The 25137-nt window shown below is 36.1% G+C and overlaps 1 protein-coding gene and 1 pseudogene across 1 annotated transcript; both read left to right on the forward strand.

Annotated features, from left to right (window-relative positions):
• LOC111391291 overlaps positions 1-3789 on the forward strand; it is an 11434-nt pseudogene extending 7645 nt beyond the window's left edge.
• A 5707-nt stretch (positions 3790-9496) lies between these two features.
• LOC111391290 (beta-glucosidase BoGH3B-like) lies at positions 9497-13583 on the forward strand. Its single transcript, XM_023016467.1, has 10 exons — positions 9497-9649; positions 10019-10255; positions 10534-10738; positions 10898-10988; positions 11068-11213; positions 11502-11745; positions 11832-11936; positions 12036-12218; positions 12308-12509; positions 12904-13583. The coding sequence occupies exons 2-10, from the start codon at positions 10033-10035 to the stop codon at positions 13398-13400; spliced, it is 1896 nt and encodes a 631-aa protein (XP_022872235.1). The 5' UTR covers positions 9497-9649; positions 10019-10032; the 3' UTR covers positions 13401-13583.
• Positions 13584-25137: the final 11554 nt, after the last annotated feature.

The raw sequence follows: 25137 nt of genomic DNA on the forward strand, positions 1-25137 counted from the left end.
CTCGTCGAGTAGATCGTTGTGGTATATTTGGAATCTCGAAATAAATTTCGGATGAATGAGAAATTATTGTCCAAAGTTGAAAGCATGAAGTGTTACAACTTTTTGAAAGGATTCAGATTTGAATTGAAGTGTTGCAACTTTTCATGAAAAATGCTGAATTTGGAATGTGTCCCTTCACTCACACCCTTTGAACATTTATATATAGACCCCATATGTTTGTTTTAATTCATTCATTCACTTCATGATTGCATTATTATACTAATATATATTCACTTCAAAATTCTGCATTTATTTGGAGTTAAGTTTCATATGAAGAGGGTTCAAAACATAAGTAGGTTCTTTGGTCTACGCAATTTGGAGTGCTCATATTGCGAGACGTGGTCATTGTATATTAGGAGACGAATGCTGAAAAATCGTTCGCACCAATGCGGGGCATTATCATCTTAAGGAAAGAGTGTCAAACACTTGCCTCGGCTAATCACATCACTTGCATCTAAGTTTCTGATTTCTAATTTCTTTCATCATATTTGATTTCAGAAATTAACTAATACTCTTTGATTTCATGTAAGGTTGTAATTCAAGAATGAAAATAGATATATCCATATTCATGTGTTTGGATTCAGATTCGGTAATTATTATTTATATTCTCAAATCCAGATTCGGTAAGTCAAAACTTTGATTTGAATTCGTGAATGTATAAGGTACATTTGTGAATTTAATAGCACGTTTATCGATGTAAGATTCCCAACAAAACCAACCCCTGGGAAAGTAAGCATTCTTTGGGATGAATCTATTGTTGTAGAAGTTGAAGGGATAGAATTGGGCCAGGGGCTCTGGATAAAGGTAAAACAAGTGACTGTATATGCTCTCAGTAAGATTCAATGCAATGGAATTGATGACCTGGTGGAGAAAGTACGAGTAGTACAGTTAAATTCCTTGACCTTAGTACAATGAGGGATTACTGCTGGGAGCACCACGTCTAAAGCAAGTTGCAAAGCTGCGATACTATGCTGGAACTTCTTGGTTGAAAGACTAGTCCCTCTTAAGAAAAAATTGCAAGATCAAATGAGTTCTGTCACTTGGGATATCCTGATTCTTGAGGTTTCCCTCTTCATTTTCTGAATTTTTCATAGTTTCATTGCTTAAATCTATATTACAGTAGAAAAAATATGTGAAACTAAAAATGAATGGACTCAAAATTTCATTGTTATGCTTATTTAAGCGTGTGTCTATGTGAAACAACAATGATTCGACTGGAGAATATAAGGATTCTTCACTTCAAAATTGTCAGTCCCCTCCATAATTGAACTCCATCTCGAGAAATGGCTCTAGGTGATCGTAACTACAAACTTATATGGACTAGTTTAGGTTAACACTCTGAAAAACAAGTCCACTATCTGCCCTTTTTTACTTCATGAACTAAATTCTAATTCAACTTCATGATTGTCCAAAACTGGCTTGTGTCATGGACAATCCAGTTCTCTGTTCTCCCTTTTCTACTTGCAGATTTACCATTCTTATTGCTGCCATTGATATCTTCAAGCAATAGAGTTTAAACACGTTTGACCTCTCGTAACATTTTATATAGAGATTCTTGTGATTACAGGCACATTATCATTCTGTAAATTTAGCAGCAAGTTCTTACTATGTGCTAGAGTCCGGTTCTAGGGGATACTTGAACTATGGTGCTGCAGTAAGTGAGGTAAACTTAACTTTGAAACCCCTTTTTCCTTTTACCATTTACTGATTCACTTGCGGTTTAGCAGATTCAGAAGTGCGCAAATTGTTCCTTGAGGATGTGAACATTAGTTTATATATTTCATTTTTCAACAATTCAGGCCCCCACCCCATCGATAAGTTCTAATATAAGTTACATGGCTGTTGCAGGTCGAAGTAAATGTTTTGACCGGAGAGGCAACAATACTGAGAGCAGATATAGTTTATGATAGTGGATAGAGCCTGAACCCTGCTATGGATTTAGGACAGGTTTATGACTACGAAATTCTTTTGCTGTTTGTTACTTGTGTAATCATTAAGTAATTCCGAAATCTATATAGTCACAATGCTTGAGCTATTTAGGTTGTCATAATGAGTCACCACTCTAAACTAATTAGTTTGCACGATTTCTTTACATTTGCTGTTGATAATAAGGGACGACAAATGTAATACCCTGAACTTCACGTTTTACATTTGGCCAATATGATTCATACATTCCATGCTAATTACATTGTCATTTGCATCAATTTCCTAATTGCTTTCTCTTAAAAACGTGTGTTTGATCATCGAGGCTTTAAAATCTTTATATAGTGATGATCTTTGACTCCTTCACCTAAGTAGTGAATTTCACATTGAGCTATGATAGAAAACTAGGTTAACTAAATGTTGAAAATTAGCTTGGTAAGTAATGGAAATCAAAAAGGTCGGAAATTAGTATCGACAAAGGTTCAAGCTTTCCATTTGGTGGATCGAGGTCATCTTAAACCCCAGATAGGTAATTGACACTTTTGGAATGTGAGGCATGAAGTGGCATGATCACAACTCAATAATATATGTCTCATATGACATTATGAATATTGAGGTGCGAATTGTTGAAATCGGTTGAGAATCGAGTGTCAATCGGGTAAGAAATTAAATGAACGGTTGAGAAATTAACTCTATAAAATACCTTGGGATCTTAGGACAAGTGAAAAGGATTGTAAGCATGTCAAAATAAGACAAGGATACTTGATTTGTACCTGCAACGATAGATATAAAATCATATTTTTGCTACACAAGTGACCACCTCTTGCTTGTACACATCGTGCTCGGGATGTTTGTCATTTTAACACTCAATTTTTTCAACCTTAAGGCATCAATCTCGGGTATACTCCCTAAACACTTAATATAGGATAGATATATATCTTAAAAGTCACAAATAAATCCAAATATACTGGTTGAAAGTCAAGTATTGCTGCCGTGAAGACACCTCATGCTTGGGGTATTTTGACATTTTAACACTCAATTTCTTTTTATATATATATATATATGTGTGTGTGTGTGTGTGTAAAATTCTATATCTAGGTTGTGTATAGATATCAATGTTAATTTGGTGGTGTGACAACAAAACTACCTTTTACAGATTGAGGGGGCTTTTATCCAAGGAGTTGGCTTCTTTATGCTCGAAGAGTACCTTACTAATGCAAATGGATTGGTGGTTACCGACAACACATGGATGTACAAGATTCGAACAATCGATACCATACCTAAACAGTTCAATGTCGAGTTGCTAAATAGTGGACATCACCAAAAACGAGTTCTTTCTTCCAAGGGTATGCTATTTAACTTTCTAAACTCATTTGACTGAGACATTTTATACCAAGTGTAATTTTGCCTTCTACAAAATGTTGGCTTAATTCAGTTGGGAGAGAAAAGATAGTTATCTGAAAAAGTTAGTTTTAAAAGTAACTTTAACCAACTTATAATCTGTCAAGAAGATGCGTATCAGTATGTACTGTGTTCTTGATGATGAACTACTTTCTGTAGCTTTTGGCGAGATACCATTGCTATTGACAGTTTCAATGCATTGTGCTACAACAACAGTCGTTAAGGCGGCCATAAAACAACGAGAATCTTGGGGAGCGCTAGACGAGACTGATTCAACATTCGAGTTGGATGTCCTTGCTACAATGCCTGCTGTTAAGCAACTCTATGGCCTCGATCCTATGGGATGGTATTTGCATAGCTTGCTCACTCGTTGATTAAGCCAAGTAATTATGTGAATGTTCACTATGCAGTATTGAATATGACTAATGGTACAATGAGCGACAAAAAAGATATAGCAAAAAATAAAGTTAGTTTTTTATTTTTTAGTATAAAATATCTTTACCGTAAAAATTCTAACCTTTTTTTTTTCTTTTTTTCTTTTTTTTTTTACTATTAAAACTCATCATCAATCCATAGTTGGATGGACAAGCTCAATGGTGCAGCCAATTACCCCACTTGGTGGGGAAGCAGGTTCTTAGGTTTGTAATGTAATCGAAAAGCGCGAGAAATAAAAAACATAAATACTATCTCTTAATTTATGTATAACATCGAGATGAATTTATCAATTGGAAGAAACTGTATCTATTCTATCAATTTATCAAAATCGACCAAACACAGAGTGTAATCCATAAGGTGCTTAGATACTAATCCTAGCAAGAGGAAACCCTAAACCTAATTAAGAACATAAATAAATAAAATTAAGGAGGATTGGGGGCCCAGCGTCAAAGCTTGGAGAGAAGTCAAAGTTCTGTGCCCCATTCACCGATAAATAGACTGATAGACAAAATTTAGTGGGCTTTTTGTGGTGGACCCAGATGCAATGTGTTGGGCCCATACAATTAAGGACAAATAAATAAGGACAGGCGGCTAGGGTTTTTATTTTTTTTAAAGAATAGATTTTGTTTTGGGTGATATATTCAAGAAACATGTGATTAAAAAGTAAAAAATAAAATAAAATAAATTAATTCACATGCAAAATTATTTATTTGAGAGAATATGTAGTTGAAAGTAATTGTTAAAAAAATGAATTTTAACAAATCTTTACCAAATAGGGATTTAATCACTAGCCAACTTCGAGAAGATGCGAAAGCGACAAAAAAAATGGGTCAAATAATTAGGTGAATTGGGGGAAATTCAAATTGGTCGGTTCATTTATCATTTTTCAAAAGTTCTCTGTCAAATTATTGAATAATTGAAATTTTCAATGAAAGAGAAAGTGCATGAATTTCTTTCAAGGTCTAGCAACAATACTATAACTATAGGCGTGAAAAAAATAAATAAATGAGGATTACTAGCGGGGAAAATACTTGTGAGGTAGTGATGAATGATGCGATAGCGTGTCTATTCAATAAGAAATTATTATTATTATGTAGAAAATGTCATCTCAACTCAAAAAACAATACTATGTTCAATCTTATTGATATCAAATCAGCTACCTTTAGATAATTATGAAAATAAATATAAATACACAAAATATCGCATTCAATGTATCACGGAAACGATGTGTTCGCATAACGCCACCATACCTCCACACATACAATCAGATTATATGTTTGGGGATTATTAAAATCAATAATGCTACAATAACATAATAGTTGACATAATGTCACATGACATTCATTATTTGACTGTTTTAATCTCAATCAACATTTCTATCAAATCATCTGTTATCAACTGAAATTATATCGTTACAATTTTCTGTCAAAGTCACAAAATCTTATTAAGATCACTATCAAATTCTTAACTTCACCAATTCTCAATCCCAAGACAAGTCAATTTCGCAAGTGGGTCTAACCCTATTGATTTGATAGCCATATGGGCCCATGTGTCCTGACTTATGCATATATAGCCCCCGTTTGAGCCACACTATCGTAAAAATGAGAATGAAAAATATAGTTGTTATGGATTCTATACAAGAGATAAAAAGTCAATTATGATGGCTTGATGTGATGGACAACGATCATATTTTTTTATTTTAATAAGAAAATAATGAAGCTCAAACATGGTCATAATGTATTTAGAGATCCTGAATATGGCTACAGAGATTGGATGATATTTCTTACTTATATATATATATATTTTTTTTTTTTTCCTACAAACTATTCGATGGCTTTTCTTCCACAGTTCTACTAATCTTTCATTGGTTGTAAATGGCTAAAATTAATCAAAGACAATTATGCAAATTTTTAGATACTAAACAGTAACAATTGTGATATGATTAAATCTTCTTGGACGGGGCGGCGCAGCCCGTGTGATATATTCTCTATCTTTATCAATATTATTGACATTTTTTTCATTTAATTTGATTGTAGTCAGGAAATCCAAAATCACTGGGATTAGCCAAGTCAGCGAAATTCACTTAGTACAATGGATATATTTGGCAACAGAGGCAAAGTTTGGATCTTGATCGATGAATTTGGACTTCAACTTTGTCGAAATCCCGTCTAGTTCTTATATTTTTATACCAATGTCTTATTAATCGATACATTAGAACTATTAAAATCGACAATCATTTCACTCATTTCAAGATTGACAATTGATAACAAGGTGGCCTATTTATCTATACTCAAAACTCGAGTAAATCCAAACCTCTCGTCAACCAGACCGATTGATACAATAAGAAATATTCTATTGACCAAGGTATGAGAAAAATTCTCATCAAGACTCAAGTTCTTTATCACAAGAGACCTCAACTATTATGAATGTCACACATTTTCTTTGTGCAAGAAACAAATACCGTTAACTGTTCGTAAAGTTTTCACATGTCACCAGGACAATCAATTAAAATTGAAGTCCACATTTTGTTGATGAAAATAACCTCAAAGCCACCATTTTCAATAAAGAGCATTCTGGCAACCCAACCAATCAAGAAGGGGTGGGCATGGGTTGGGTTGGGTCGGTTTTTTCCCCAACCCAAACCCAACCCAACATGGTCGGTTTTATTTAAAATCAACCCAACCCAACCCAATTAATGGTTTAAACCCAACCCAACTCGATCAAGTTTGGGTTGGGTTGGTCGGTTTGGGCTTTGGTCCAATTAAAGTTGGATAATATTATATTTTTGTTAAATTTAGATAAATTTTTAAAGTTTGAAATTACTGAAAAATCTCTGATTTTTTTTATTTTTTTTAAATACCTATGTAAGGAATTCTTTTTGAAAAATGATGTATAAATAAGTTTACAATTTATGAAGTTATTATTATTATTATTATTGTTGTTATTATTACTATAATTTTTTGGGATTTATTCATTTCATTATCATTTTCTTAATTTTTACTTTATTTTGAAATAACATTTCATTTGTAAATTATGTTTATAGGAATCAATTTATATATACAAAAAAATGGACATTTATAAATTATAAGTCATTTTCATATCTTTACTGTTATTTTTATTTAGGTTTTTTTTTTTTTTTTTTATCTTAGATATTATTTTTTTAATTCATCGGGTTGGGTTTTAAATCAGAACCCGAAACCCAACCCAACCCAACCTCAAAAATATTTTTTCAACCCAACCCAACCCAATCGAATTTAAAAACCCAACCCAAACCGATCGAGTTGGGTTGGGTTGATCGGGTTGAACGGGTTGGGTTTTGCCCAGACCTACAATCAAGTACCTTATCTTGAATACTCCTTAAAACACTTTATTTAAAATAGAATAATGCTATTTACAATTACTCACTATCGTAGTCATCATGTGTGACATATATGTAATGTTTAGTGATTTTTTTATAAGATAAGAAAAAATTACCACATTAATACATCAAATCACAGCTATTAGGATGTCACGTAAGACGACAACTGCAGCGAGGGACTATGAATAATATTACTCTTTAAAATATACTATATTTATAATGATTTTTATGTCCTACCAAAAGCTTTAACAGCCAATATAAAACCCCAAAGAAATAACCTCTCAAGCTGTAATTAAATAGTAATTCATTTATACATGCATCATTTTGCCCAACTGCTCTTTCTTTTTTTTTTTAATTAAAATTTGTTATATGAATATGGGAGATTTTGAAATATCCATGTTGGAAAAAATTAATTAGCTGCAGTAGTGATCTGAACAATATAATGCAGAAATATAAAACTTATCGTCCGATCGAGTCTCGTGACAGCACGATGTCCTAAAGTGAAATTGCCCATCAATAATTGCTGCGACCTCTGTGGACAATCACTCCCAGGATACAACGATTTTAAACCACTTGTGCAGCAATCACGAATGGTTTTTCTAGAACTCTCAATTGTACTCCAGAATAAATGTAAAACCGGAATATAAGAAATTCAGAATATGAAAAGGAGGGTTGATGCAAGATGATTTTTCTATTGTCTTTTTATGTGTATTTTTTCAAAACGAGATATGGGTTTATATAGGTAAGATGGTAGTAACAGCCTTCACCATGTTAATGCAGAATTTGAATGACTGAGTAGTGGGTGTTTTAATGGCTGTTAGTGGGTTGTTACAAAACCAAACAATCATAAAATATTGGCTAGTTTTACCCATTAAAAAAGAAAAAAAAATATTTATTTTAGTTAAGAAAGCCCAAGAGCCCAATTCAAGACATTTTAATATCTGCGTGGGGAGTGACTCGAACCCCTGACGTCCCACACAAATGTCACATTTTTCACCACTTTGGCACTTTATTTAATTTGATTATTTCTTTCACATTTTATATTTATACCATAAATATATAACAATCCATTCTTCTAAGATTGATTTATATTTTTTAATCATGCATGTCCATTTTTATTGTTCCACCACACTCTTGATACATCTTGTCAATTTGCTTATCATATTTGGGAAAGTGCATTATTATCTTTTAAGAAGATGAAAATTCACAAATCAATTTCAACTTAAATAAAAAATTTTATCATAAAAAGACTACACATAAATAAAGAATAATCTTATTTGGTTTGAACAGTGCTGAACACCAATCTAGACGATACTAAAATCTACTGCATTCAATTGGTTGAGATAAAGAAGTTAATTTTTTTATTTTTTATTTTTTTCAATCAGTGCTACATCATTGAAATAGCATTATTTATAAATAAAATATTTTGTCTCACTTTTAGATGCACTTAGATAGTTCTTCAAATTTCCAACATATATTACTGAATAAAATTCTTATTCATTATCAGTAATTGACATTAATTATTGGAGTGTCATGTCCAGCCCCTTTGCAAGCAGTGTCTAGCTATTTATTTGAATACTTTTCTATATATCACCATAATGATATGCAATTGAAATCGACATTTTGCTGATGAAAATCAACGTTTTACCCCCCCAATTTCAACATTATACATTTACATTTCCTAAACTTGCAAGAAATTAATGTAATTGGTGGGGTCTACGAGTCACTTTCAAGATAAATAATTTTTTGTTTAAAAGAAAAAATAATAATTATCAATGCATATTCAAAATCAACAACGAATTATGTTTGGCTGGTTCCTTTTGCCAAAAAAATAAAAATAAAAATAAAAATAATAAAAAATAAATAAATTACTTATTTTGATTGTATCATTCGTTATAGTTAAAATAACCCTATCTTTTTTGCTTAATTCCGTCTTTTAAACGAAGCTAAACGTCTTCTAATTGACTAAGCTAAAATCTAACCTTATCTAAAAAGAGAAATCAAGTGTCAAAAACTAACATTCAGAATTTTGTTTGGCAATAGTGAGCTGAATTAGGATTACCCATAACACGTCATTCTTGAAAATAGTTAATAAGAAAAAAAATGTTAATCACCTTATAATTTTGGATTGTTCTTGGGATTTTCACATTTTTCGTGCCCATAATGAGAAGATCAATTAAACACGTCAAGTTGTTATGGAATAATAACAGGATAAAGTTTACTTTATCTTTTCTGAGTTACAAGTTGCACAATTTTGACAAATAATTTAATTATATAATTTAATAAGAGAAAGTGAATGCATCATTGATCATTATATAAGGCAATGTGAATCATGTGATTATGCGAAGTTTACTTCCTCGCCAAATCTGTTCTAATCCAAGAAAAACCCTATTTAATATCTCTCCAATTTTTATGAATCTAAAACACTATTTATTATCTCTCAAATTTATATGAATCTACTCCTACTATCAAACATTGAATCTTGATCAAGCTGTAAGTAAAGGGTTCATCTATGCTTTCAGCTTTTTGTTTGTCTATTCACAATGCATGTAAAGAGATTAATGAACTCTTATATTGTTCTTGGGGGATTCTTTGATTGATTAATCATAGATTTGTTCATTTTTTATGTTACTCTGCAAAACTGCATGTATATCTGGGCAGGATTACAATTATAATAATAGAATAAGGGTGTGATTTTCAGGAAAATGCTATTAAATCATTTCCAATGTGCAAATCACATTTGGAAATTTTGTTCCAAAAGGGTGGTTTTTTCTCAAGAAATTATCAATTAATATAATCATATCCCCTGAATGAAAAATGTTTCCACTGCTTAAATTAATTTAGATTCATGTATGGTTTCAGGCTTTAAATCAGGGATGGGGCGGTTTTCAATACACGTGGTTGTGGAGCTGGTGCTCCTGTGTTTCTTGGCTGGTGCCATTGAAGCAGAATACAGGAGGTACAAAGATCCAAAACAGTCATTGAATGTCAGAATCAATGACCTATTGAGTAGAATGACCCTTGAGGAGAAAATTGGCCAGATGACACAGATTGAACGCAAGGTTACGACTGGAGATGTCATGAAGAAGTACTTTATTGGTATGTATTCCCATAAAATTTTGCAACGAATTTGGTCAATTTCGAATAGAGGTCTATAAGAGTTTATATGTGAGGATACTGTCCTGCATCTTATGCTTGAAACAAGAAAGTATAATCTTGAAGACTAGACAGCGTATGAATTTTTTCAGGCAGTGTAATGATTTCGTATGGCTTAATATTTTACTAGAAATGTTAAAAATAGGAGTAGATTATGGCATGATATGGTTTTGTTATAAGATATTAAATGGGAAATTGCATTGACGTAAACAAATTGACAGGAAGTGTTGTGAGCGGTGGAGGAAGTTGGCCTGCTCCAAGGGCTTCTGCTGAGACTTGGATCAATATGGTGAATGAATTTCAAGAGGCCGCTCTTTCAACCCGTCTAGGAATTCCTATGATTTATGGGATTGATGCCGTTCATGGCCAGAACAATGTCTATAATGCCACAATTTTCCCTCACAATGTTGGTCTTGGAGTTACTAGGCAAGTATACTCTCTCCCTTTTATCGTCTACTTTGTTTGAACTTATTGTTTGTCTTTATATTCCATCTGTACGATGGGGTAGCCAAAAGATTAAGTATAGTGAAGCTTATTATTGCTCCTCTTCTGCAAATAACTGAAAGACTGTAAATTTTTCGTTAGGGATCCAGAACTCGTTAAGAAGATAGGAGCAGCAACTGCTCTTGAAGTCAGAGCAACAGGAATTCCTTATGCGTTTGCTCCTTGTATTGCGGTAAAATTAAATTAATACTCAAATTTATCTTTGTATCGATTGCATTGTCTTCTCTTAATTATTTGTTCTATCTTTATAGGTCTGTAGGGACCCCAGATGGGGTCGCTGCTTTGAGAGTTATAGCGAAGATCATAAGATAGTTCAATCAATGACTGATATAATACCTGGTTTGCAAGGAGATGTCCCAGCTGATTATCCAAGAAATTTTCCATTTGTGAATGGCAGGTAAGACCAACATCTCTGTTTTATGGCTTATTCCTATTTTTTGGGGACATGAATTATCTATCTGCCAATAATTTCTGGGCTGGTAACATGCAAATATTTGGGGAGGAGATTACATATAACTCGTGAACCTTTGTATATATTGAGATAGTAATAAATGATCATACTCCATGGATTGCTCACTATTAGTTGTTTTCATGATCCCAACTGATGCCCACCAAAGTAATTTTCTTTATTATTTCCACCATGAAAGAACCTTTCAAGATACTGATTCACTGTTTCAATCAAAAGGACAAAAGTTGCAGGTTGTGCTAAGCATTTTGTGGGAGATGGTGGCACGATCAATGGTATCAACGAGAATAACACAATTATTGACTGGAACGGATTACTCAGCATCCACATGCCTGCATATCTCGACTCCATTAGGAAAGGTGTGGCAACGGTGATGGTTTCATACTCCAGCTGGAATGGAAAAAAGATGCATGCCAATCGTGAGCTTATCACTGGATACCTTAAGAAAAAGCTCAAATTCAAAGTAAATATGCTTACTAGGTTCCTCAATTTTCCATTCCAAAATTATCTTGGAAGGTAGAATATAACAGTTTTCTCACTTTATTTCAGGGTTTCGTCATATCAGATATGTGGGGCATTGATCGTATAACCACACCATCCCGTGTTAACTATACTTACTCTGTCCAAGCCGGGATCCTTGCTGGAATTGATATGGTAAGTAAAAGATTAGATGGCTAATTGACAAAACGGCCTCACTTTACAGAATGAGAAAAGGGAAATTATATTCAGCTTCATTTTCCTGGTTCATTACAGGTTATGGTTCCAGAGACGTATGTCGAGTTCATTGATGACTTGACTTTATTGGTGAAGAAGAATGTGATTCCCATGAGCAGAATTGATGATGCTGTGAGGAGGATTTTGAGGGTCAAATTTATTATGGGACTTTTTGAGAATCCAATGGCTGATCTCAGCTTTGTTGATCAATTAGGAAGCCAGGTCCATTGACATAGCCCCCTCGAGATGATTTTGCCTTGTTCCCATCTATTTCATCAATTTAATTGTAAGATCAATTACTCTATGAACAGGAGCACAGAGAATTAGCGAGGGAAGCTGTCAGGAAATCACTCGTACTTCTCAAGAACGGTAAAAATAGTGAAGAGCCGTTGCTTCCCCTTCCAAAAAGAACTCGAAAGATACTTGTGGCAGGAAGTCATGCCAATGACATTGGTAACCAATGTGGAGGATGGACGATAGAATGGAAAGGTCTTTCTGGCAACATTACAGTTGGTATGTTCCGAAGTCCATAATTCTAGCACGAGTTGATTTTGATCAAAAGTTAAACTGTACATCTCAAGGTGATATATATTGTCTTAAAAACAGACAATTTTGCTCCATGTAAATAAGTTGGGTAGGAAACATGAATTGCTTAAAAGTGGAAGGAAACGATATGGAAATAGTCAACTACTTATTTTTACTGGACAGTCTTACCATATGCACATTTAAGACCGTCTCGTTGAAGTATTTTCTCCTCTATAAGGATGCAAATTGAATTTTTTACATTCAACTCTTACAAGGATTGAGACATCAAGTAATTTTAAGCAATCAAAATCCTATTTTACAAATATTTGCTGCGGTTATTTCACATCATGATTAATTTGTATTTGATTCTTGTTTTTGATAGGTACCACAATCTTGGATGCTGTGAAAAACACCGTCGATCCTCTTACCGAAGTAGTATTCAACGAGAATCCCAATGCAGAATTTGTGAAATCTGAAAACTTTGATTTTGCCATTGTAGCCATAGGAGAACTCCCCTACGTAGAAACGTGGGGTGATAGCAAGACACTGACAGTAGCTGAACCTGGCTATAGCACACTGACTAATGTCTGTGAATCTGTAAAATGTGTCGTGATTATCATGTCCGGTCGCCCGGTGGTCATTGAACCATATCTCGAGGAAATAGATGCATTAGTTGCTGCTTGGCTGCCGGGGACCGAAGGCCAAGGCATTGCTGATGTTCTGTTTGGCGACTATGGTTTTACTGGCAAGCTTGCACGAACTTGGTTCAGAAGAGTCGATCAACTTCCAATGAACGTTGGTGATCCACATTACGATCCTCTCTTTCCGTTTGGATTTGGACTCGAAACGGCACCGAGGGAACTGAAAGCAGCCCAGTGATTCAATTGATCACATTCATTATGTTATCCTATTTACCATCCTATTCAATTTGATCTCGTATTTAAAGAACTTGTATTGCAATCGCAGTGGAAATCCTGTGGGAAAAAGACTCTACCCATGTTACTGATACAAAATACAATTAATTATATTTAGTCATTATGTAATGAAAAGATTGTTTTATAATTATGAAGTATCACCATAATATCCTATGAGATAAAACGAGGAATCCAATTAATTCAGTTACAATTGACTGGAGAAATGGTAGCAAAGGAAGCTATGAGTGTTCAATTTAATTTCTATCTCTAAGCATAACGAAGCAAGAACTACAACCTACTTCTGAAAGTATAGCTACAATATCAAAAATTATTAGGCACTCTGGCCAAGTTCGAGAAATTTTAAGTCTCCTTCTTTTAAAATTCTATAGATTATAAATTAAAAATGGGTGGAACGGACTAGAATAGATTAAGTCTTGTTTCGAATTTGAATCGATCTGTCTAAATGATTAGGGCTAAGCTCAAACGGTCTTTCAAATCTTAGGATCGGAGTGGCTCATGGACCTGTCAATATAGCAGGTCTTGCTAATTGGGTCGGCCCTTCATGGGCTATCGAGCTAGAACTAGTTTATTATGGTTGGACAATATATTCATTTATTATGGTAGATCAAATCGTAAAGCAATCGAAATTGAGTAGAACTAGTTTCCATTCGAATTTTTAATAAAATAGTCATTTCGAGCCTAGACAATCCAATCTATTCTAGTACCACTATAAATTCTTCGTTAATTTGAGTTGTAATGTATTAGTTATTGTGCAACTGTCATTTGTTCTTGTCAATATTGTTCGATGATCATCATCATCATGTACACCAATTTGTAAGATAACTAATAAGAGTCATGCTATTCTACCAAGGTCATTTGTACATGTTTCGCGCGGATTGTCGCTAACAATTAAAAAGAGATTAGACGATTGTGTAAGGAACAAATCTCTTAAGACAAAGTTCCAACAAGGGGTGTTTTATTGGTGATGATTTTACAATTGGAATTTAAACAGAAGGCTTCCAAGGGGCGCAAGCACACGAGTACTGAAAAGAAATGTTTTAAGTCAAAACTAAGGAATTGAAATTACATATTCTCTATTTGAGAGTGTTTGATTCGGGGTCTTTTGTTCTATGTCTTTTCTTCCTTTTATATTCCCTTGATGCTCTCTTTATGATCAACCGCTTAGAAACTGCTTAATTGCTTTATAACTGCTCACTTTCTTCATGGTGTCGTCTCCAAATGTTGCCATTACTCTTTGTCGTTCAACCGTCTTCATCTGAACTCCTTGAATCGTGGAACGTGATAAGATTACCCAATAACTGCTTAGATAACTACACTTTTGGATAACCATAATATCTTATGTTTGCTAAGATCCTGGGCGATTCGAAGGTTTGGGCGAGAACAGGGTCATAACTCTGGGCGACTGCAAGGCACTTTATTCGCTCAGATCTTGGGCGTCTTGCAAGTTTGGGCGATGGTATTACCGCGTTCGTGGGCTTCCACTGCATTCATTAATAACCATATTTGGGCCTTTATCCTGAATTACCGAGTTGGGCTTTATTCTTTTGACTATTCGAATTGTGCTGCACTTTTAGCGTGTCAACAATTACCTCCCAATATGGCAGAATTAATACCAATTATTAATTTTTTGCCATATTCACTTTGTGTTTCCCAACAATATTTGAAATTCTCAAGAATTTCAATCATTATTTTCTTCCATAGCCTGAAAGGGTGCGACTTTGCAAACCCTTATAACCCCCAAATACACACCATTTTATCGCACTACTAAATCACGCTTCATTGTTCTGCGCTTCTCTCTCGCAATATTACTGTTCATCTTCTTGCTTCTCTGCTACGTTTCTCAAGCAAATTTCAACAAAACTTTATTTCGTTCCTAATGGCTGATTCACAATCCCAATCTGGTGACTCTTTCAGTTTCGAAAACTTCCAGAAAATCCTCACTCGGCCATATATAACTCCTAACTTCCTTACACCAGCCAATGCCGAACTCAATGAGTTCTATCTAGGTCCTTCATTCAACAATGCCAAGGTTGTCGAACAAGTGGTGGTGGGCCAGCTGTTTCCTTGTACTCATGACCCTCCGTTTCCGAACTCTTTGCCGCTGAGATCACTTCGCGAAAGAGGTATTCGCACTTGGCCTAAATCTGATGTTATTTTCTATAGATGACATGCTCGCCTTGTGGACCATGGTCCTACCAAGGTAATTTTTGATAGTGCTAGGATTTCTGATTTGTTAGAAATCTCTCTTCAACCCCCTACTTTTGATCCAGCGCTTTTCCCTATTGCTTTAAGTTTTTGGTCTTCTGAGTATAATACTTTTGTTTTCCCCCTTGATCCCATGTCCATTATTTTAAGGGATGTCAGGGCCTTAGTAAATCTGTCGCCTTTGGGCGATAGGTATTGCCCCAAAATTTGACAAAAAACTCACCGAGTCCTATTCAAACCTGCAAAGCTGTTATAATCACTCGAGCGCTGAGCCTTCTCATGCTGAGCGTGTGGCATTTCTTCAGATTTGGCTTTGTAAATATATTCTGTGTGTGCCAAGTCTGAAGCCTTCTATGAGCTATTTACCCATAGCGCACGAATTGGCACGTGGTAGGCCTCTGAATTTGTGTTCTTTCTTTTTGATTACCCTCTATAGAGACATGACTTCTCTTCAATTCCAATTGAAGAATGGTGCATTTCCCACTGGCAGTGGGCCTCTTTGGTTCACTCAAATGTGGTTGAGAGCCTATTTTCCATCACTTGGTACTCTATCATTTTTCCTTCATTCTGCTAGCTGCTATGGGCTAGCTATTGACCCACTGAGCCCCCCCTTTTTGAACAACTCTGGCTATCAGTACAGCGCAGATTGTTTGCAACTGATGCCAATCGCGCTTTCCATTCACTGGATCAGTCGAACATTTCTTCCACTTCCCTTGTTTTGGTCACCCCTGTGTCCATTAAGAGTCCTTCCTCTTCTGCTCGTACTAAACAGTCTGTTCTTCCATCTACTTCCCTTCCTGCCAAGTCTACTGCATCTAAAAGCGCCCCAAGCCGCAAACGGCCAACCTCAGCATCTCCTATTTTGGAGGATGATGATGACACTCCTCTCATTGTCAGGAGAAAGGTAATTAAATTAGTTTACTCACAAGCATACCTTTCTATACTTGAAACTTTTCTATGTGCTGATGGTTTATTCAGACTTCTCAAAAAAGCTCAGCCTCTCCTTTGAAGGCTTTGGTGTTGGCAGCTCCTGTTCCATCACCCTCTGCTGAGACTGTTTCATCCAAACTAACTGATGAAGGGACTACGCTTAAAGAGAAACCTTCAGTCTCGGAATCCTCATCACAACCAATGGATGAGCCACCTTCTGTCAACCCCCCAAACGTCAAACTAGAAGGTAATACATTTGTTGATGTTTTACCTTTGCTTGTGCTATTAGTTTTTGATTTGTTGCTTTTTGAGTTCTGCAGATGCTCCCATGGGTTTGTCCGTTGTGGCAAAGTCTTCTCGCTCAGACAAGGGGAAGTCCTCACAAGTGGTGGAGCCACAGGTGGTAGATTTGGCTGGGGATATGCCACCTCCCAAGATTGCTGATGAGGTAATCTTTGCTTCACTTTTACTTCCACTTTGTTCATTGTAGTGAAAACCTTCAATTGGCCATCTTCCACGATTGTTGATGAGGTAGTCTTTGCTTCACTTCTATTTCTATTTTGTTCGTTGTAGTGAGAATCTTTAATATTGGTAATTTTCTTTGCAGGATGCTGACAAGATTGTGCGTTCTATCCAAGACTTGTTCGCTTCCTGGGGAAAGGTCCAGACATCTCGCCCTGCTCCATCTGATTGTCCTGCTGCTTCTTCAGAGAAAGATTTGAAGTTCCTCAAGCAGTCGATATTTGAGTACGTGTCCTTCATGGATATGGACATTGGTAAGGCTAGTACTGCCAGACATAAGGATAAGCTTGAGCATTTGAATGCTCTTTTGTTGCTCAATCTTTCTGCTGATTTTAAAGCGACGTTGAAAGTTGTCCATTCCGAAATTCTCTCCTTGCTGGCCAAAAATATTGAATTGAAGGCCAAAAGTACTCAATATCTTCGCGTTGTATCTGAAAGAGAGTCTTTGCTTCTGGATATCAACAAAGCTGAGGATGAACTGAAAGAAATCTCTTTTGAAGTCATAATTAAAAACTCTTTGATGACCAGTTTGGCTGCACATATGAAGGAGCTTCAAGCAAGGATGGACGACTGCAAGACGAGAATGACTGCTAAAAAATGCAATGCCTCCCAAGGAATTGAGCGAACCAAGTCTTTGGTCGAGCAGTACAAGAAGCTGGAGGTTGATGATGATTTTGTGGCTGAATTGAATGTCACTACTTCTCAGCAGAGCGAGGATTGGGGGAGACTTAGGGAAAGAATTCATTCAGTCTGGGGCGAATTGTAATTAAGACATTTAATGCCTTAACTTTTCTTTTTGTAACTTCGTATTAACTTTCCCTTTGTAACCTCGTACTGATGTCCATTGGTAATTCTGAACATATTAGCAGCCATTATCATTAATGAACGATTAATTTGTCTTCTTGTGTATTTACTGATGTTGTCTTTAATCGTCAACCCCCAAGCATTTAACTGCTTTATGCTAAGATTCACGCACATTTTCTTTTGGTGTTTGTCTCTTTTCCCAAGACTTTAGGCTATTTGATTCTAGTTACTAGGCAAAAAATGTGGCTGTTCATATTCTGTCTCTTCACTTTCACGCCTCTATAAATGCACTTATATTCCACACTTGTCATTTTTATTTCCATTCTCTTCTTCAAAACTACTTTGCTGCCATTGTTTGGCATTTTGACAATCGATTCGAAACCTTTGTCTTCCATGGAAATGGATCATTTGATCAGCTCATTTTGTTATCTTTTTTGATGTTACCTTTGGTATGGGAGATATAGGAAATATTCTTTGTCCAGCGAAGTTCTTTCCATCGTCTCCATGTTCCTTACAAGGAGTTCGATGATGGAAGACAGTTTTTGAGGATGCTTGCAAGTCACCTTGCTTGCTGAGAGTGCTTCTCAGCTCCTTGCCCGTATTTGCAGCGATGCATTTAGGAAGGCGATATGAGGGTGCTTCTTCTTCTTTTCTGCTTGCTAAGAGTGCTTCTCGGCCTTTCTGCTTGCCTTTGTAGCAGTGCGATCAGGATGGCAATTCAGGCCCGTTCACCCTCTTACTTGGCGATCAACCGGGAGATTAGTTTGATTTTAATTGTAGCTTATAGAGCATTTAGTATTTTGTATTTTGCAACTTTGTAATGAACGTTTGATAATAAAGGAATTTATTTGAACGTATTTCGCTCTGGCCCTTTTTTATCTATGATCGTTCAACACGATTTGATTACGCTTTTATTTGTTTATTTTCCCATAAGGAAGGAACATATTTTTTTAAATATTTGTCATTAATGAACCTCTTGTGCTTGGTGTCGTCTAAATCTTCCAAATGATAGGCTCCATTAGGCAACACATTATTTACTTTGTATAGTCCTTCCCAATTGGGCGACCACTTGCCATACTTTGGATCTTTACTATCTAAAGGGAGTATTGTTTTCCAAACCAATTCACCGAGGCTGAATGACTTGGTTACAACTTTTTTATTATAAAATTTAGCCATTTTCGTTTTTGAACTTGCAATCTATCTAGGACGTCCAACTTTAATTCATCCAACTCCAATAAGTTTTGAACTAGTGATTCTGTATACTCATCACCACTTAACTCATGTTGCAAACACACTCTGATCGATTGCACATTGATTTCCACAGGCAAAACGATCTCCTGTCCATAAGTAAGTTGGAAAGGAGTAATTTTGGTACTTGACCGAGGCGACGTTCTATAAGCCCATAAGGCATTGTTTAGATATTCGTGCCAATTTCTAGCATTTTCATCTATCATTTTCCTTATGATATTTTTTAGAATCTTATTAGAAGATTTTCGTTCAACACGATTTGATTACGCTTTTATTTGTTTATTTTCCCATAAGGAAGGAATATATTTTTTTAAATATTTGTCATTAATGAACCTCTTGTGCTTGGTGTCGTCTAAATCTTCCAAATGATAGGCTCCATTAGGCAACACATTATTTACTTTGTATAGTCCTTCCCAATTGGGCGACCACTTGCCATACTTTGGATCTTTACTATCTAAAGGGAGTATTGTTTTCCAAACCAATTCACCGAGGCTGAACGACTTGGTTACAACTTTTTTATTATAAAATTTAGCCATTTTCGTTTTTGAACTTGCAATCTATCTAGGACGTCCAACTTTAATTCATCCAACTCCAATAAGTTTTGAACTAGTGATTCTGTATACTTATCACCACTTAACTCATGTTGCAAACACACTCTGATCGATTGCACATTGATTTCCACAGGCAAAACGATCTCCTGTCCATAAGTAAGTTGGAAAGGAGTAATTTTGGTACTTGACCGAGGCGACGTTCTATAAGCCCATAAGGCATTGTTTAGATATTCGTGTCAATTTCTAGCATTTTCATCTATCATTTTCCTTATGATATTTTTTAGAATCTTATTAGAAGATTCTGTTTGTCCGTTGGATTGAGCGTAACATGGTGTGGAGTTCACTAATTTAACTCCAAACTTGCCTAAGAATTTATTCACTTGATTCCCATTTAAAGATGTTCCGTGATCTACCATCAAAGTTTGTGAAATTCCAAATCTATAAATGATGTATCACGAATAAATTCTATGACATTCTTTTGGGTGATCTCCTTTAAATGTATCGCTTCTACCCACTTAGTGAAATAATTAGTTGCAACTATAACAAATGTACGTTGCTTGGACGATGGGGGATAAATCTTCCCTATCAAGTCTATCGCCCAACCCTTAAACGGTCAATGTTTGTGAATTAATCGCCCAACCCTTAAAAGCGATTAATAGGTGCCATCTCTCGTGCTAGACAACTCTTTGCATACTGAACGAATGATTCTCCCATCTTTGACAAAAAATATCCATTCCTAATAATTAACCATCTCATCCTTTGGCCAGCTTGATGAACTCCACATATCCATTCGTGCACTTCAATCATGATCGTCCTGACTTCTTGCAAACTCACACATTTTAGCAATATACCATCAGAGCATTTCTTAAACAACTCTTCATCTATCAGTGTATAGTTTAGCAAACGCAACTTCATTTTTCTACTATCTCCTTTATTAGGTTTTTTAAGGGACTTTTTAATCTCTGCCCTCCAATCTATTGCATCTCCATCTTGTATGCAATAAATTTCAATCGTTCTCGCCCTTCTTTAGATCACAGGCAATATTGTTCCATACTCACAAGTAGACTTCCAATTTGAAACCTTTGAGTACCCTGAGGCCATCTGGGCCAATTCGTTCGCTACATCATTATATATCCTATTAACATATTGAAACTCTATTTGGTCGAATTCTTCCAACAATTCTTGGGCGATTTCATACTGATTTATAATGGAATCACTTTGACATTTAAAATCACCAATCAATTGGTGAATTACCAATTGAGAGTCGCCTCTAATGATCACATTAATTCTAGGCTCACAATTAGGCTTTGTATTCGGCCTGATTGTTGGTGCACATCCTGTCCAAAGTGAATGTGAACTTGTAACAAATCCCTAAAGGATTTATCAATGCTACTTCTACTCCTGCACCTTTAGAGATTTTCGATCCATCGAAATATAAAACCTAAGGTTTTAATTCGAATGAATTAATCTCTAACTCAATCTCTTCACGCATATCAAGGCATGGATGATCGGCCAAAAAATTAGCCAAAGCCTGATTTTTTACTGTCTTTTGGGATATGTATTGTACTTCAAATTCTAATAAAGCTAATGTCCAAAGGCCTACCCTTTGGTGCAAAATAGGGCGAGAGAACATATATTTAACCAAATTTACTTTAAAAATTAAATAAACGGTTACGGGCCGTAAATAAGCCTTTAATTTTGTACATGTGAAATACAATGCAAGATATAATTTTTTAATAGCAGAATAATTACATTCACATTTTGTTAACCGTCTACTCAAGTAGTAAATCGCCATTTCTTCACCAAATTGGTCTTCCTGAGCGACCATTCCAGCTATTGATTCTTTTTCAGCCGATACATACACTTTCATTGGCCGTCCTTGGATTGGTGACACCAACACTGGTGGACTTGATAAATATGTCTTTAGGCTTTCAAAAACCTTTTGATACTCTTCTTTCCAAACGGATTCGTTCTGATTTTTCAACTTTAAAAGCGGTGAAAAAGTTTTAGTTCACCATGCACAGTTGGAAATAAAGCGTCTTAAAAAGTTTACTTGGCCTAGAAACCTTTGCAATTTTTTTTTTGTTGTTAGGTGGTTTGACCTCTAAAATGGCTTTCGCTTTATTTTTATTAAGTTCAATCCCCCTTTTGTGTACTAAGAAATCAAGAAAATTCCCTGCATTAACACCAAATGCACATTTCAAGGGATTCAACTTTAGTTTATATTGCTTCATTCGCTCAAATGAACATCTTGATTGTTCAAAATGGCCCTCTTCTTTAAGGGATTTGGGGATTTGACCACTATATCATCTACATACACTTCAACAAACTTGCCTATCATATCATGAAAAATCAAATTTATTGCCCTTTGATAAGTTGCTCCTGTATTTTTCAGGCCGAAAGACATAACTACCCATTCAAAACATCCTAGAGACCTAGGGCATCTAAAGGCAGTTTTGTGTATATCTTCCTCAGTTATATAAATTTGATTGTATCCTGAATACCCATCCATGAAGGAATGCATTACATGTCCGGCAGTCAAGTCTACTAAAGAATCTACCGTGTGCATTGGATATTCATCTTTAAGTGTGGCTAAGTTTGGATTCCTAAATTCTATGCACACCCTTAGTTTACCATTCTTTTTTAATACCGACACGATATTGGACAACCATTCAACGTATCTGGGCATTCTAATAAAGCCTGCTTTTAATAATTGCTATATTTCTTCCTTAATTTCAGTGAGTACATTAGGAGCGAAACGTCTAGGAGGTTGCCTATGAGGTTTAAAATTAGGCTTGGTTGGTAATCTATGTTCCACCAAATCTCTATCTAAACCAGGCATATGTTCATATTCCCAAGTAAAGCAATCTTTGTACTCCTTTAATAAAGCGATTAATTTATCACTAACCTCTTGATCGAGCATTTGGCTGATGAACGTTGTGCGATCTTCTCCTTCATTGCCAATATTCACTTTAATTAGGGGGTCTTGTGCTTGAGCGTATCCAGGCTTGGCGATCCTTATCACTTCGTCGTCCAGTTCCCTTATAGGCACTTCTTCTTCAAAACAATCCACCTTGTTGACTTCTCGGCCAATACTTTATTCCAACTCGAATATTGCCATTTTGTCTCTCAATGCTTTCAAGGTTGCCGCTTCTTTCATCTTGTCCTTGCATTCTTTATTGAAAACCATTAATTTGGTTTTGAAGGCCTGAATATCGGCCATTTGTCTTTGTTGCTTACAACTCATTTAAAACTCCTTGATTATTCTTTTGCCAATTATTGGCTCCTCCAGGGCCACTATGTTTGGCCTCATCTGACTGAACATTTCAGTGAGTGCATCCACCGAAAACGACTCTTCACTCTGCGCGACAATTTGAGTCTCTTCTCCATCTTGGACTACTCTGACAGGTCCATAATTTTCTTCGTACATGAACCTTTTCACTGAGTTTGCTTCTGCGACAAAAGGCCTATGATGGGTCTGCACCACCTCTGTTTCGCCCTTGTCATTCCAAAAAACTAGACATTGATGTCCATAATTTCCTTCGTACATGAACCTTTTCACTGAGTTTGCTTCTGCGATAAAAGGCCTATGATAGGTCTGCACCACCTCTGTTTCGCCCTTGTCATTCTAAAAAACTAGACATTGATGGAGCGATGAAGGTATACAGCGACTTCCGTGTGTATCCAATCTCTTCCTAATAACACATTGTAACTAGTGGGACCATCTATTACAAAGAAGACTGTGGTCCTAGTAGTTGTTCCTATAGTTATGTCCAATGGCATAACCCCTTTAGCTGAAGTTGCTCCTCCATTGAAACTTGTCAGGATGACTTCCGTTGGGATCATATCACCTTCTGTCTTTGCGAATTTCCTCATCATCCTAGATGGAATGGTGTTTATAGCTGCTCCATTATCGACAAACACTTTTGCCACAGGTATGCCGTTAACTAGAGCTTTAACGTACAATGGCCTCAAGTGTTTGGTTAATTTCATGGCTGGTCGCTTAAAAATAACTTTTTCGGCTACATCTATTTCCACTTCCTGCTTGTCCTCTGTCGAGTTACCCTTTTGTGATAAGTCATCGTGTAGCATATCGCACTGAACCTCTATTTCCTGAACTTCCTTTTTACTGTTTTCTAATGCTTCTTCTTCAGTTAACCAACCTGTGGGAGGAGGCATTATTCTTGGAGGTGACCATACTTTTCAGAGCGAGGCACTCTCTTCTTCCTTTTGGGCGTCCCGTACAGCACGTAAAAATTGAAAGAACTCCCAGATGGTTTTCCCAATAAGTCTACTTCACGAACTCCCTCTCGATTAATTACTTCAACAGAGTATTGTACGATACTCCTCTTCTTCTTCTTTCTGCTTCCAGATCGATTTCCTCTTCGATGTCTATCATACCATCATCTTTTTCACCATTGTAGGCCTCTCTAGAAGTTTGACCTTCTTCATATTCCAGCATGCATGCTTCCTCTTCGTTATCCTCATTTTCTTCTTCTCCTTTTTCTTTATTTTTGAACTCATTGACTAGTAAATAGTTATTAGCCACGACAGGAGGTAACGTACCAAATTGGATAGTAAGGGGCTGATCTGGATCTTCTCCATCCCCTCTGTCTCGCTCAAACTTCGACCTCCCAGAAGAAGTTTCTGGCAATTCTTCCATAGGTTCGTCGTATCAGTCTCTTCACTGTCTTTGAGAACATTCTGATTGGCTGCTTCGAGTAGCATAGATGCCTTAGGATGTAGCATTCCCTGTTGTTGCCTCATCATTCGCCCGTAGTTCTGTTGAAGACACATTTGTCGGGTTCTAGTCATCTCGTTGAAAGGTATCGCCCTTCCAGCCTCATACTGGAACGAATGCCATACATTTGGTTGGTGAGGTTGCGGTCTGAATGTTCTCCCATTATTTACTGGCCTGAACTGCCTCTCAAAAGGCGGTCCCTTATAGAACGATGTACCCTGCCCTCTACCAGGCTGAGTGTTTGGGAAAAAACTAGGGTGACGGTGATGCTGCCATATCCCTGGTTTCTCTGAATTTGCACTCACTTCTTTTTTGCATCTTGCACATAGGACGTCTTCGTCCTTTTTGGGCTCCTTCCCTTTGATATGTTCAAAGACACTAGGATGTGGTCCAGGGTCTTCTTCTCCATCATCTATAACCAACTTGAATTTTGGCAATTTGTTTTTGAAACCAGATGTCACCATGTTCACTCCAAGTGGCTGTGGAAAAAGATTTTCATCCACTGCCATCTTCCTCTTATCCTCGAACGTAATTCGTCCTGATTCAATGGCATCCTGTAACACATGGCGAAAAATCAAGTAGTTATTAGTCAAATGTGACCATGCATTATACGACTTACAATATTTTTTACCCTTAATTTGTTAAGGGCTTGGCAATTTATGCTTATCGCTCAGCTTTAT

This window comes from Olea europaea, unplaced genomic scaffold (assembly GCF_002742605.1).
Source record: "Olea europaea var. sylvestris unplaced genomic scaffold, O_europaea_v1 scaffold773, whole genome shotgun sequence".
Classification (NCBI taxonomy): Eukaryota; Viridiplantae; Streptophyta; class Magnoliopsida; order Lamiales; family Oleaceae; genus Olea; species Olea europaea.

What these genes read in the sequence shown, in the direction of transcription:
- LOC111391290 (XM_023016467.1), top strand. Translation starts at nt 10,033, where the DNA reads ATGGGGCGGTTTTCAATACACGTGGTTGTGGAGCTGGTGCTCCTGTGT. An exon ending in CATGAAGAAGTACTTTATTG is followed by an intron (nt 10,256 to 10,533) that starts GTATGTATTCCC and finishes ACAAATTGACAG; the next exon opens with GAAGTGTTGTGAGCGGTGGA. An exon ending in CGTTTGCTCCTTGTATTGCG is followed by an intron (nt 10,989 to 11,067) that starts GTAAAATTAAAT and finishes CTATCTTTATAG; the next exon opens with GTCTGTAGGGACCCCAGATG.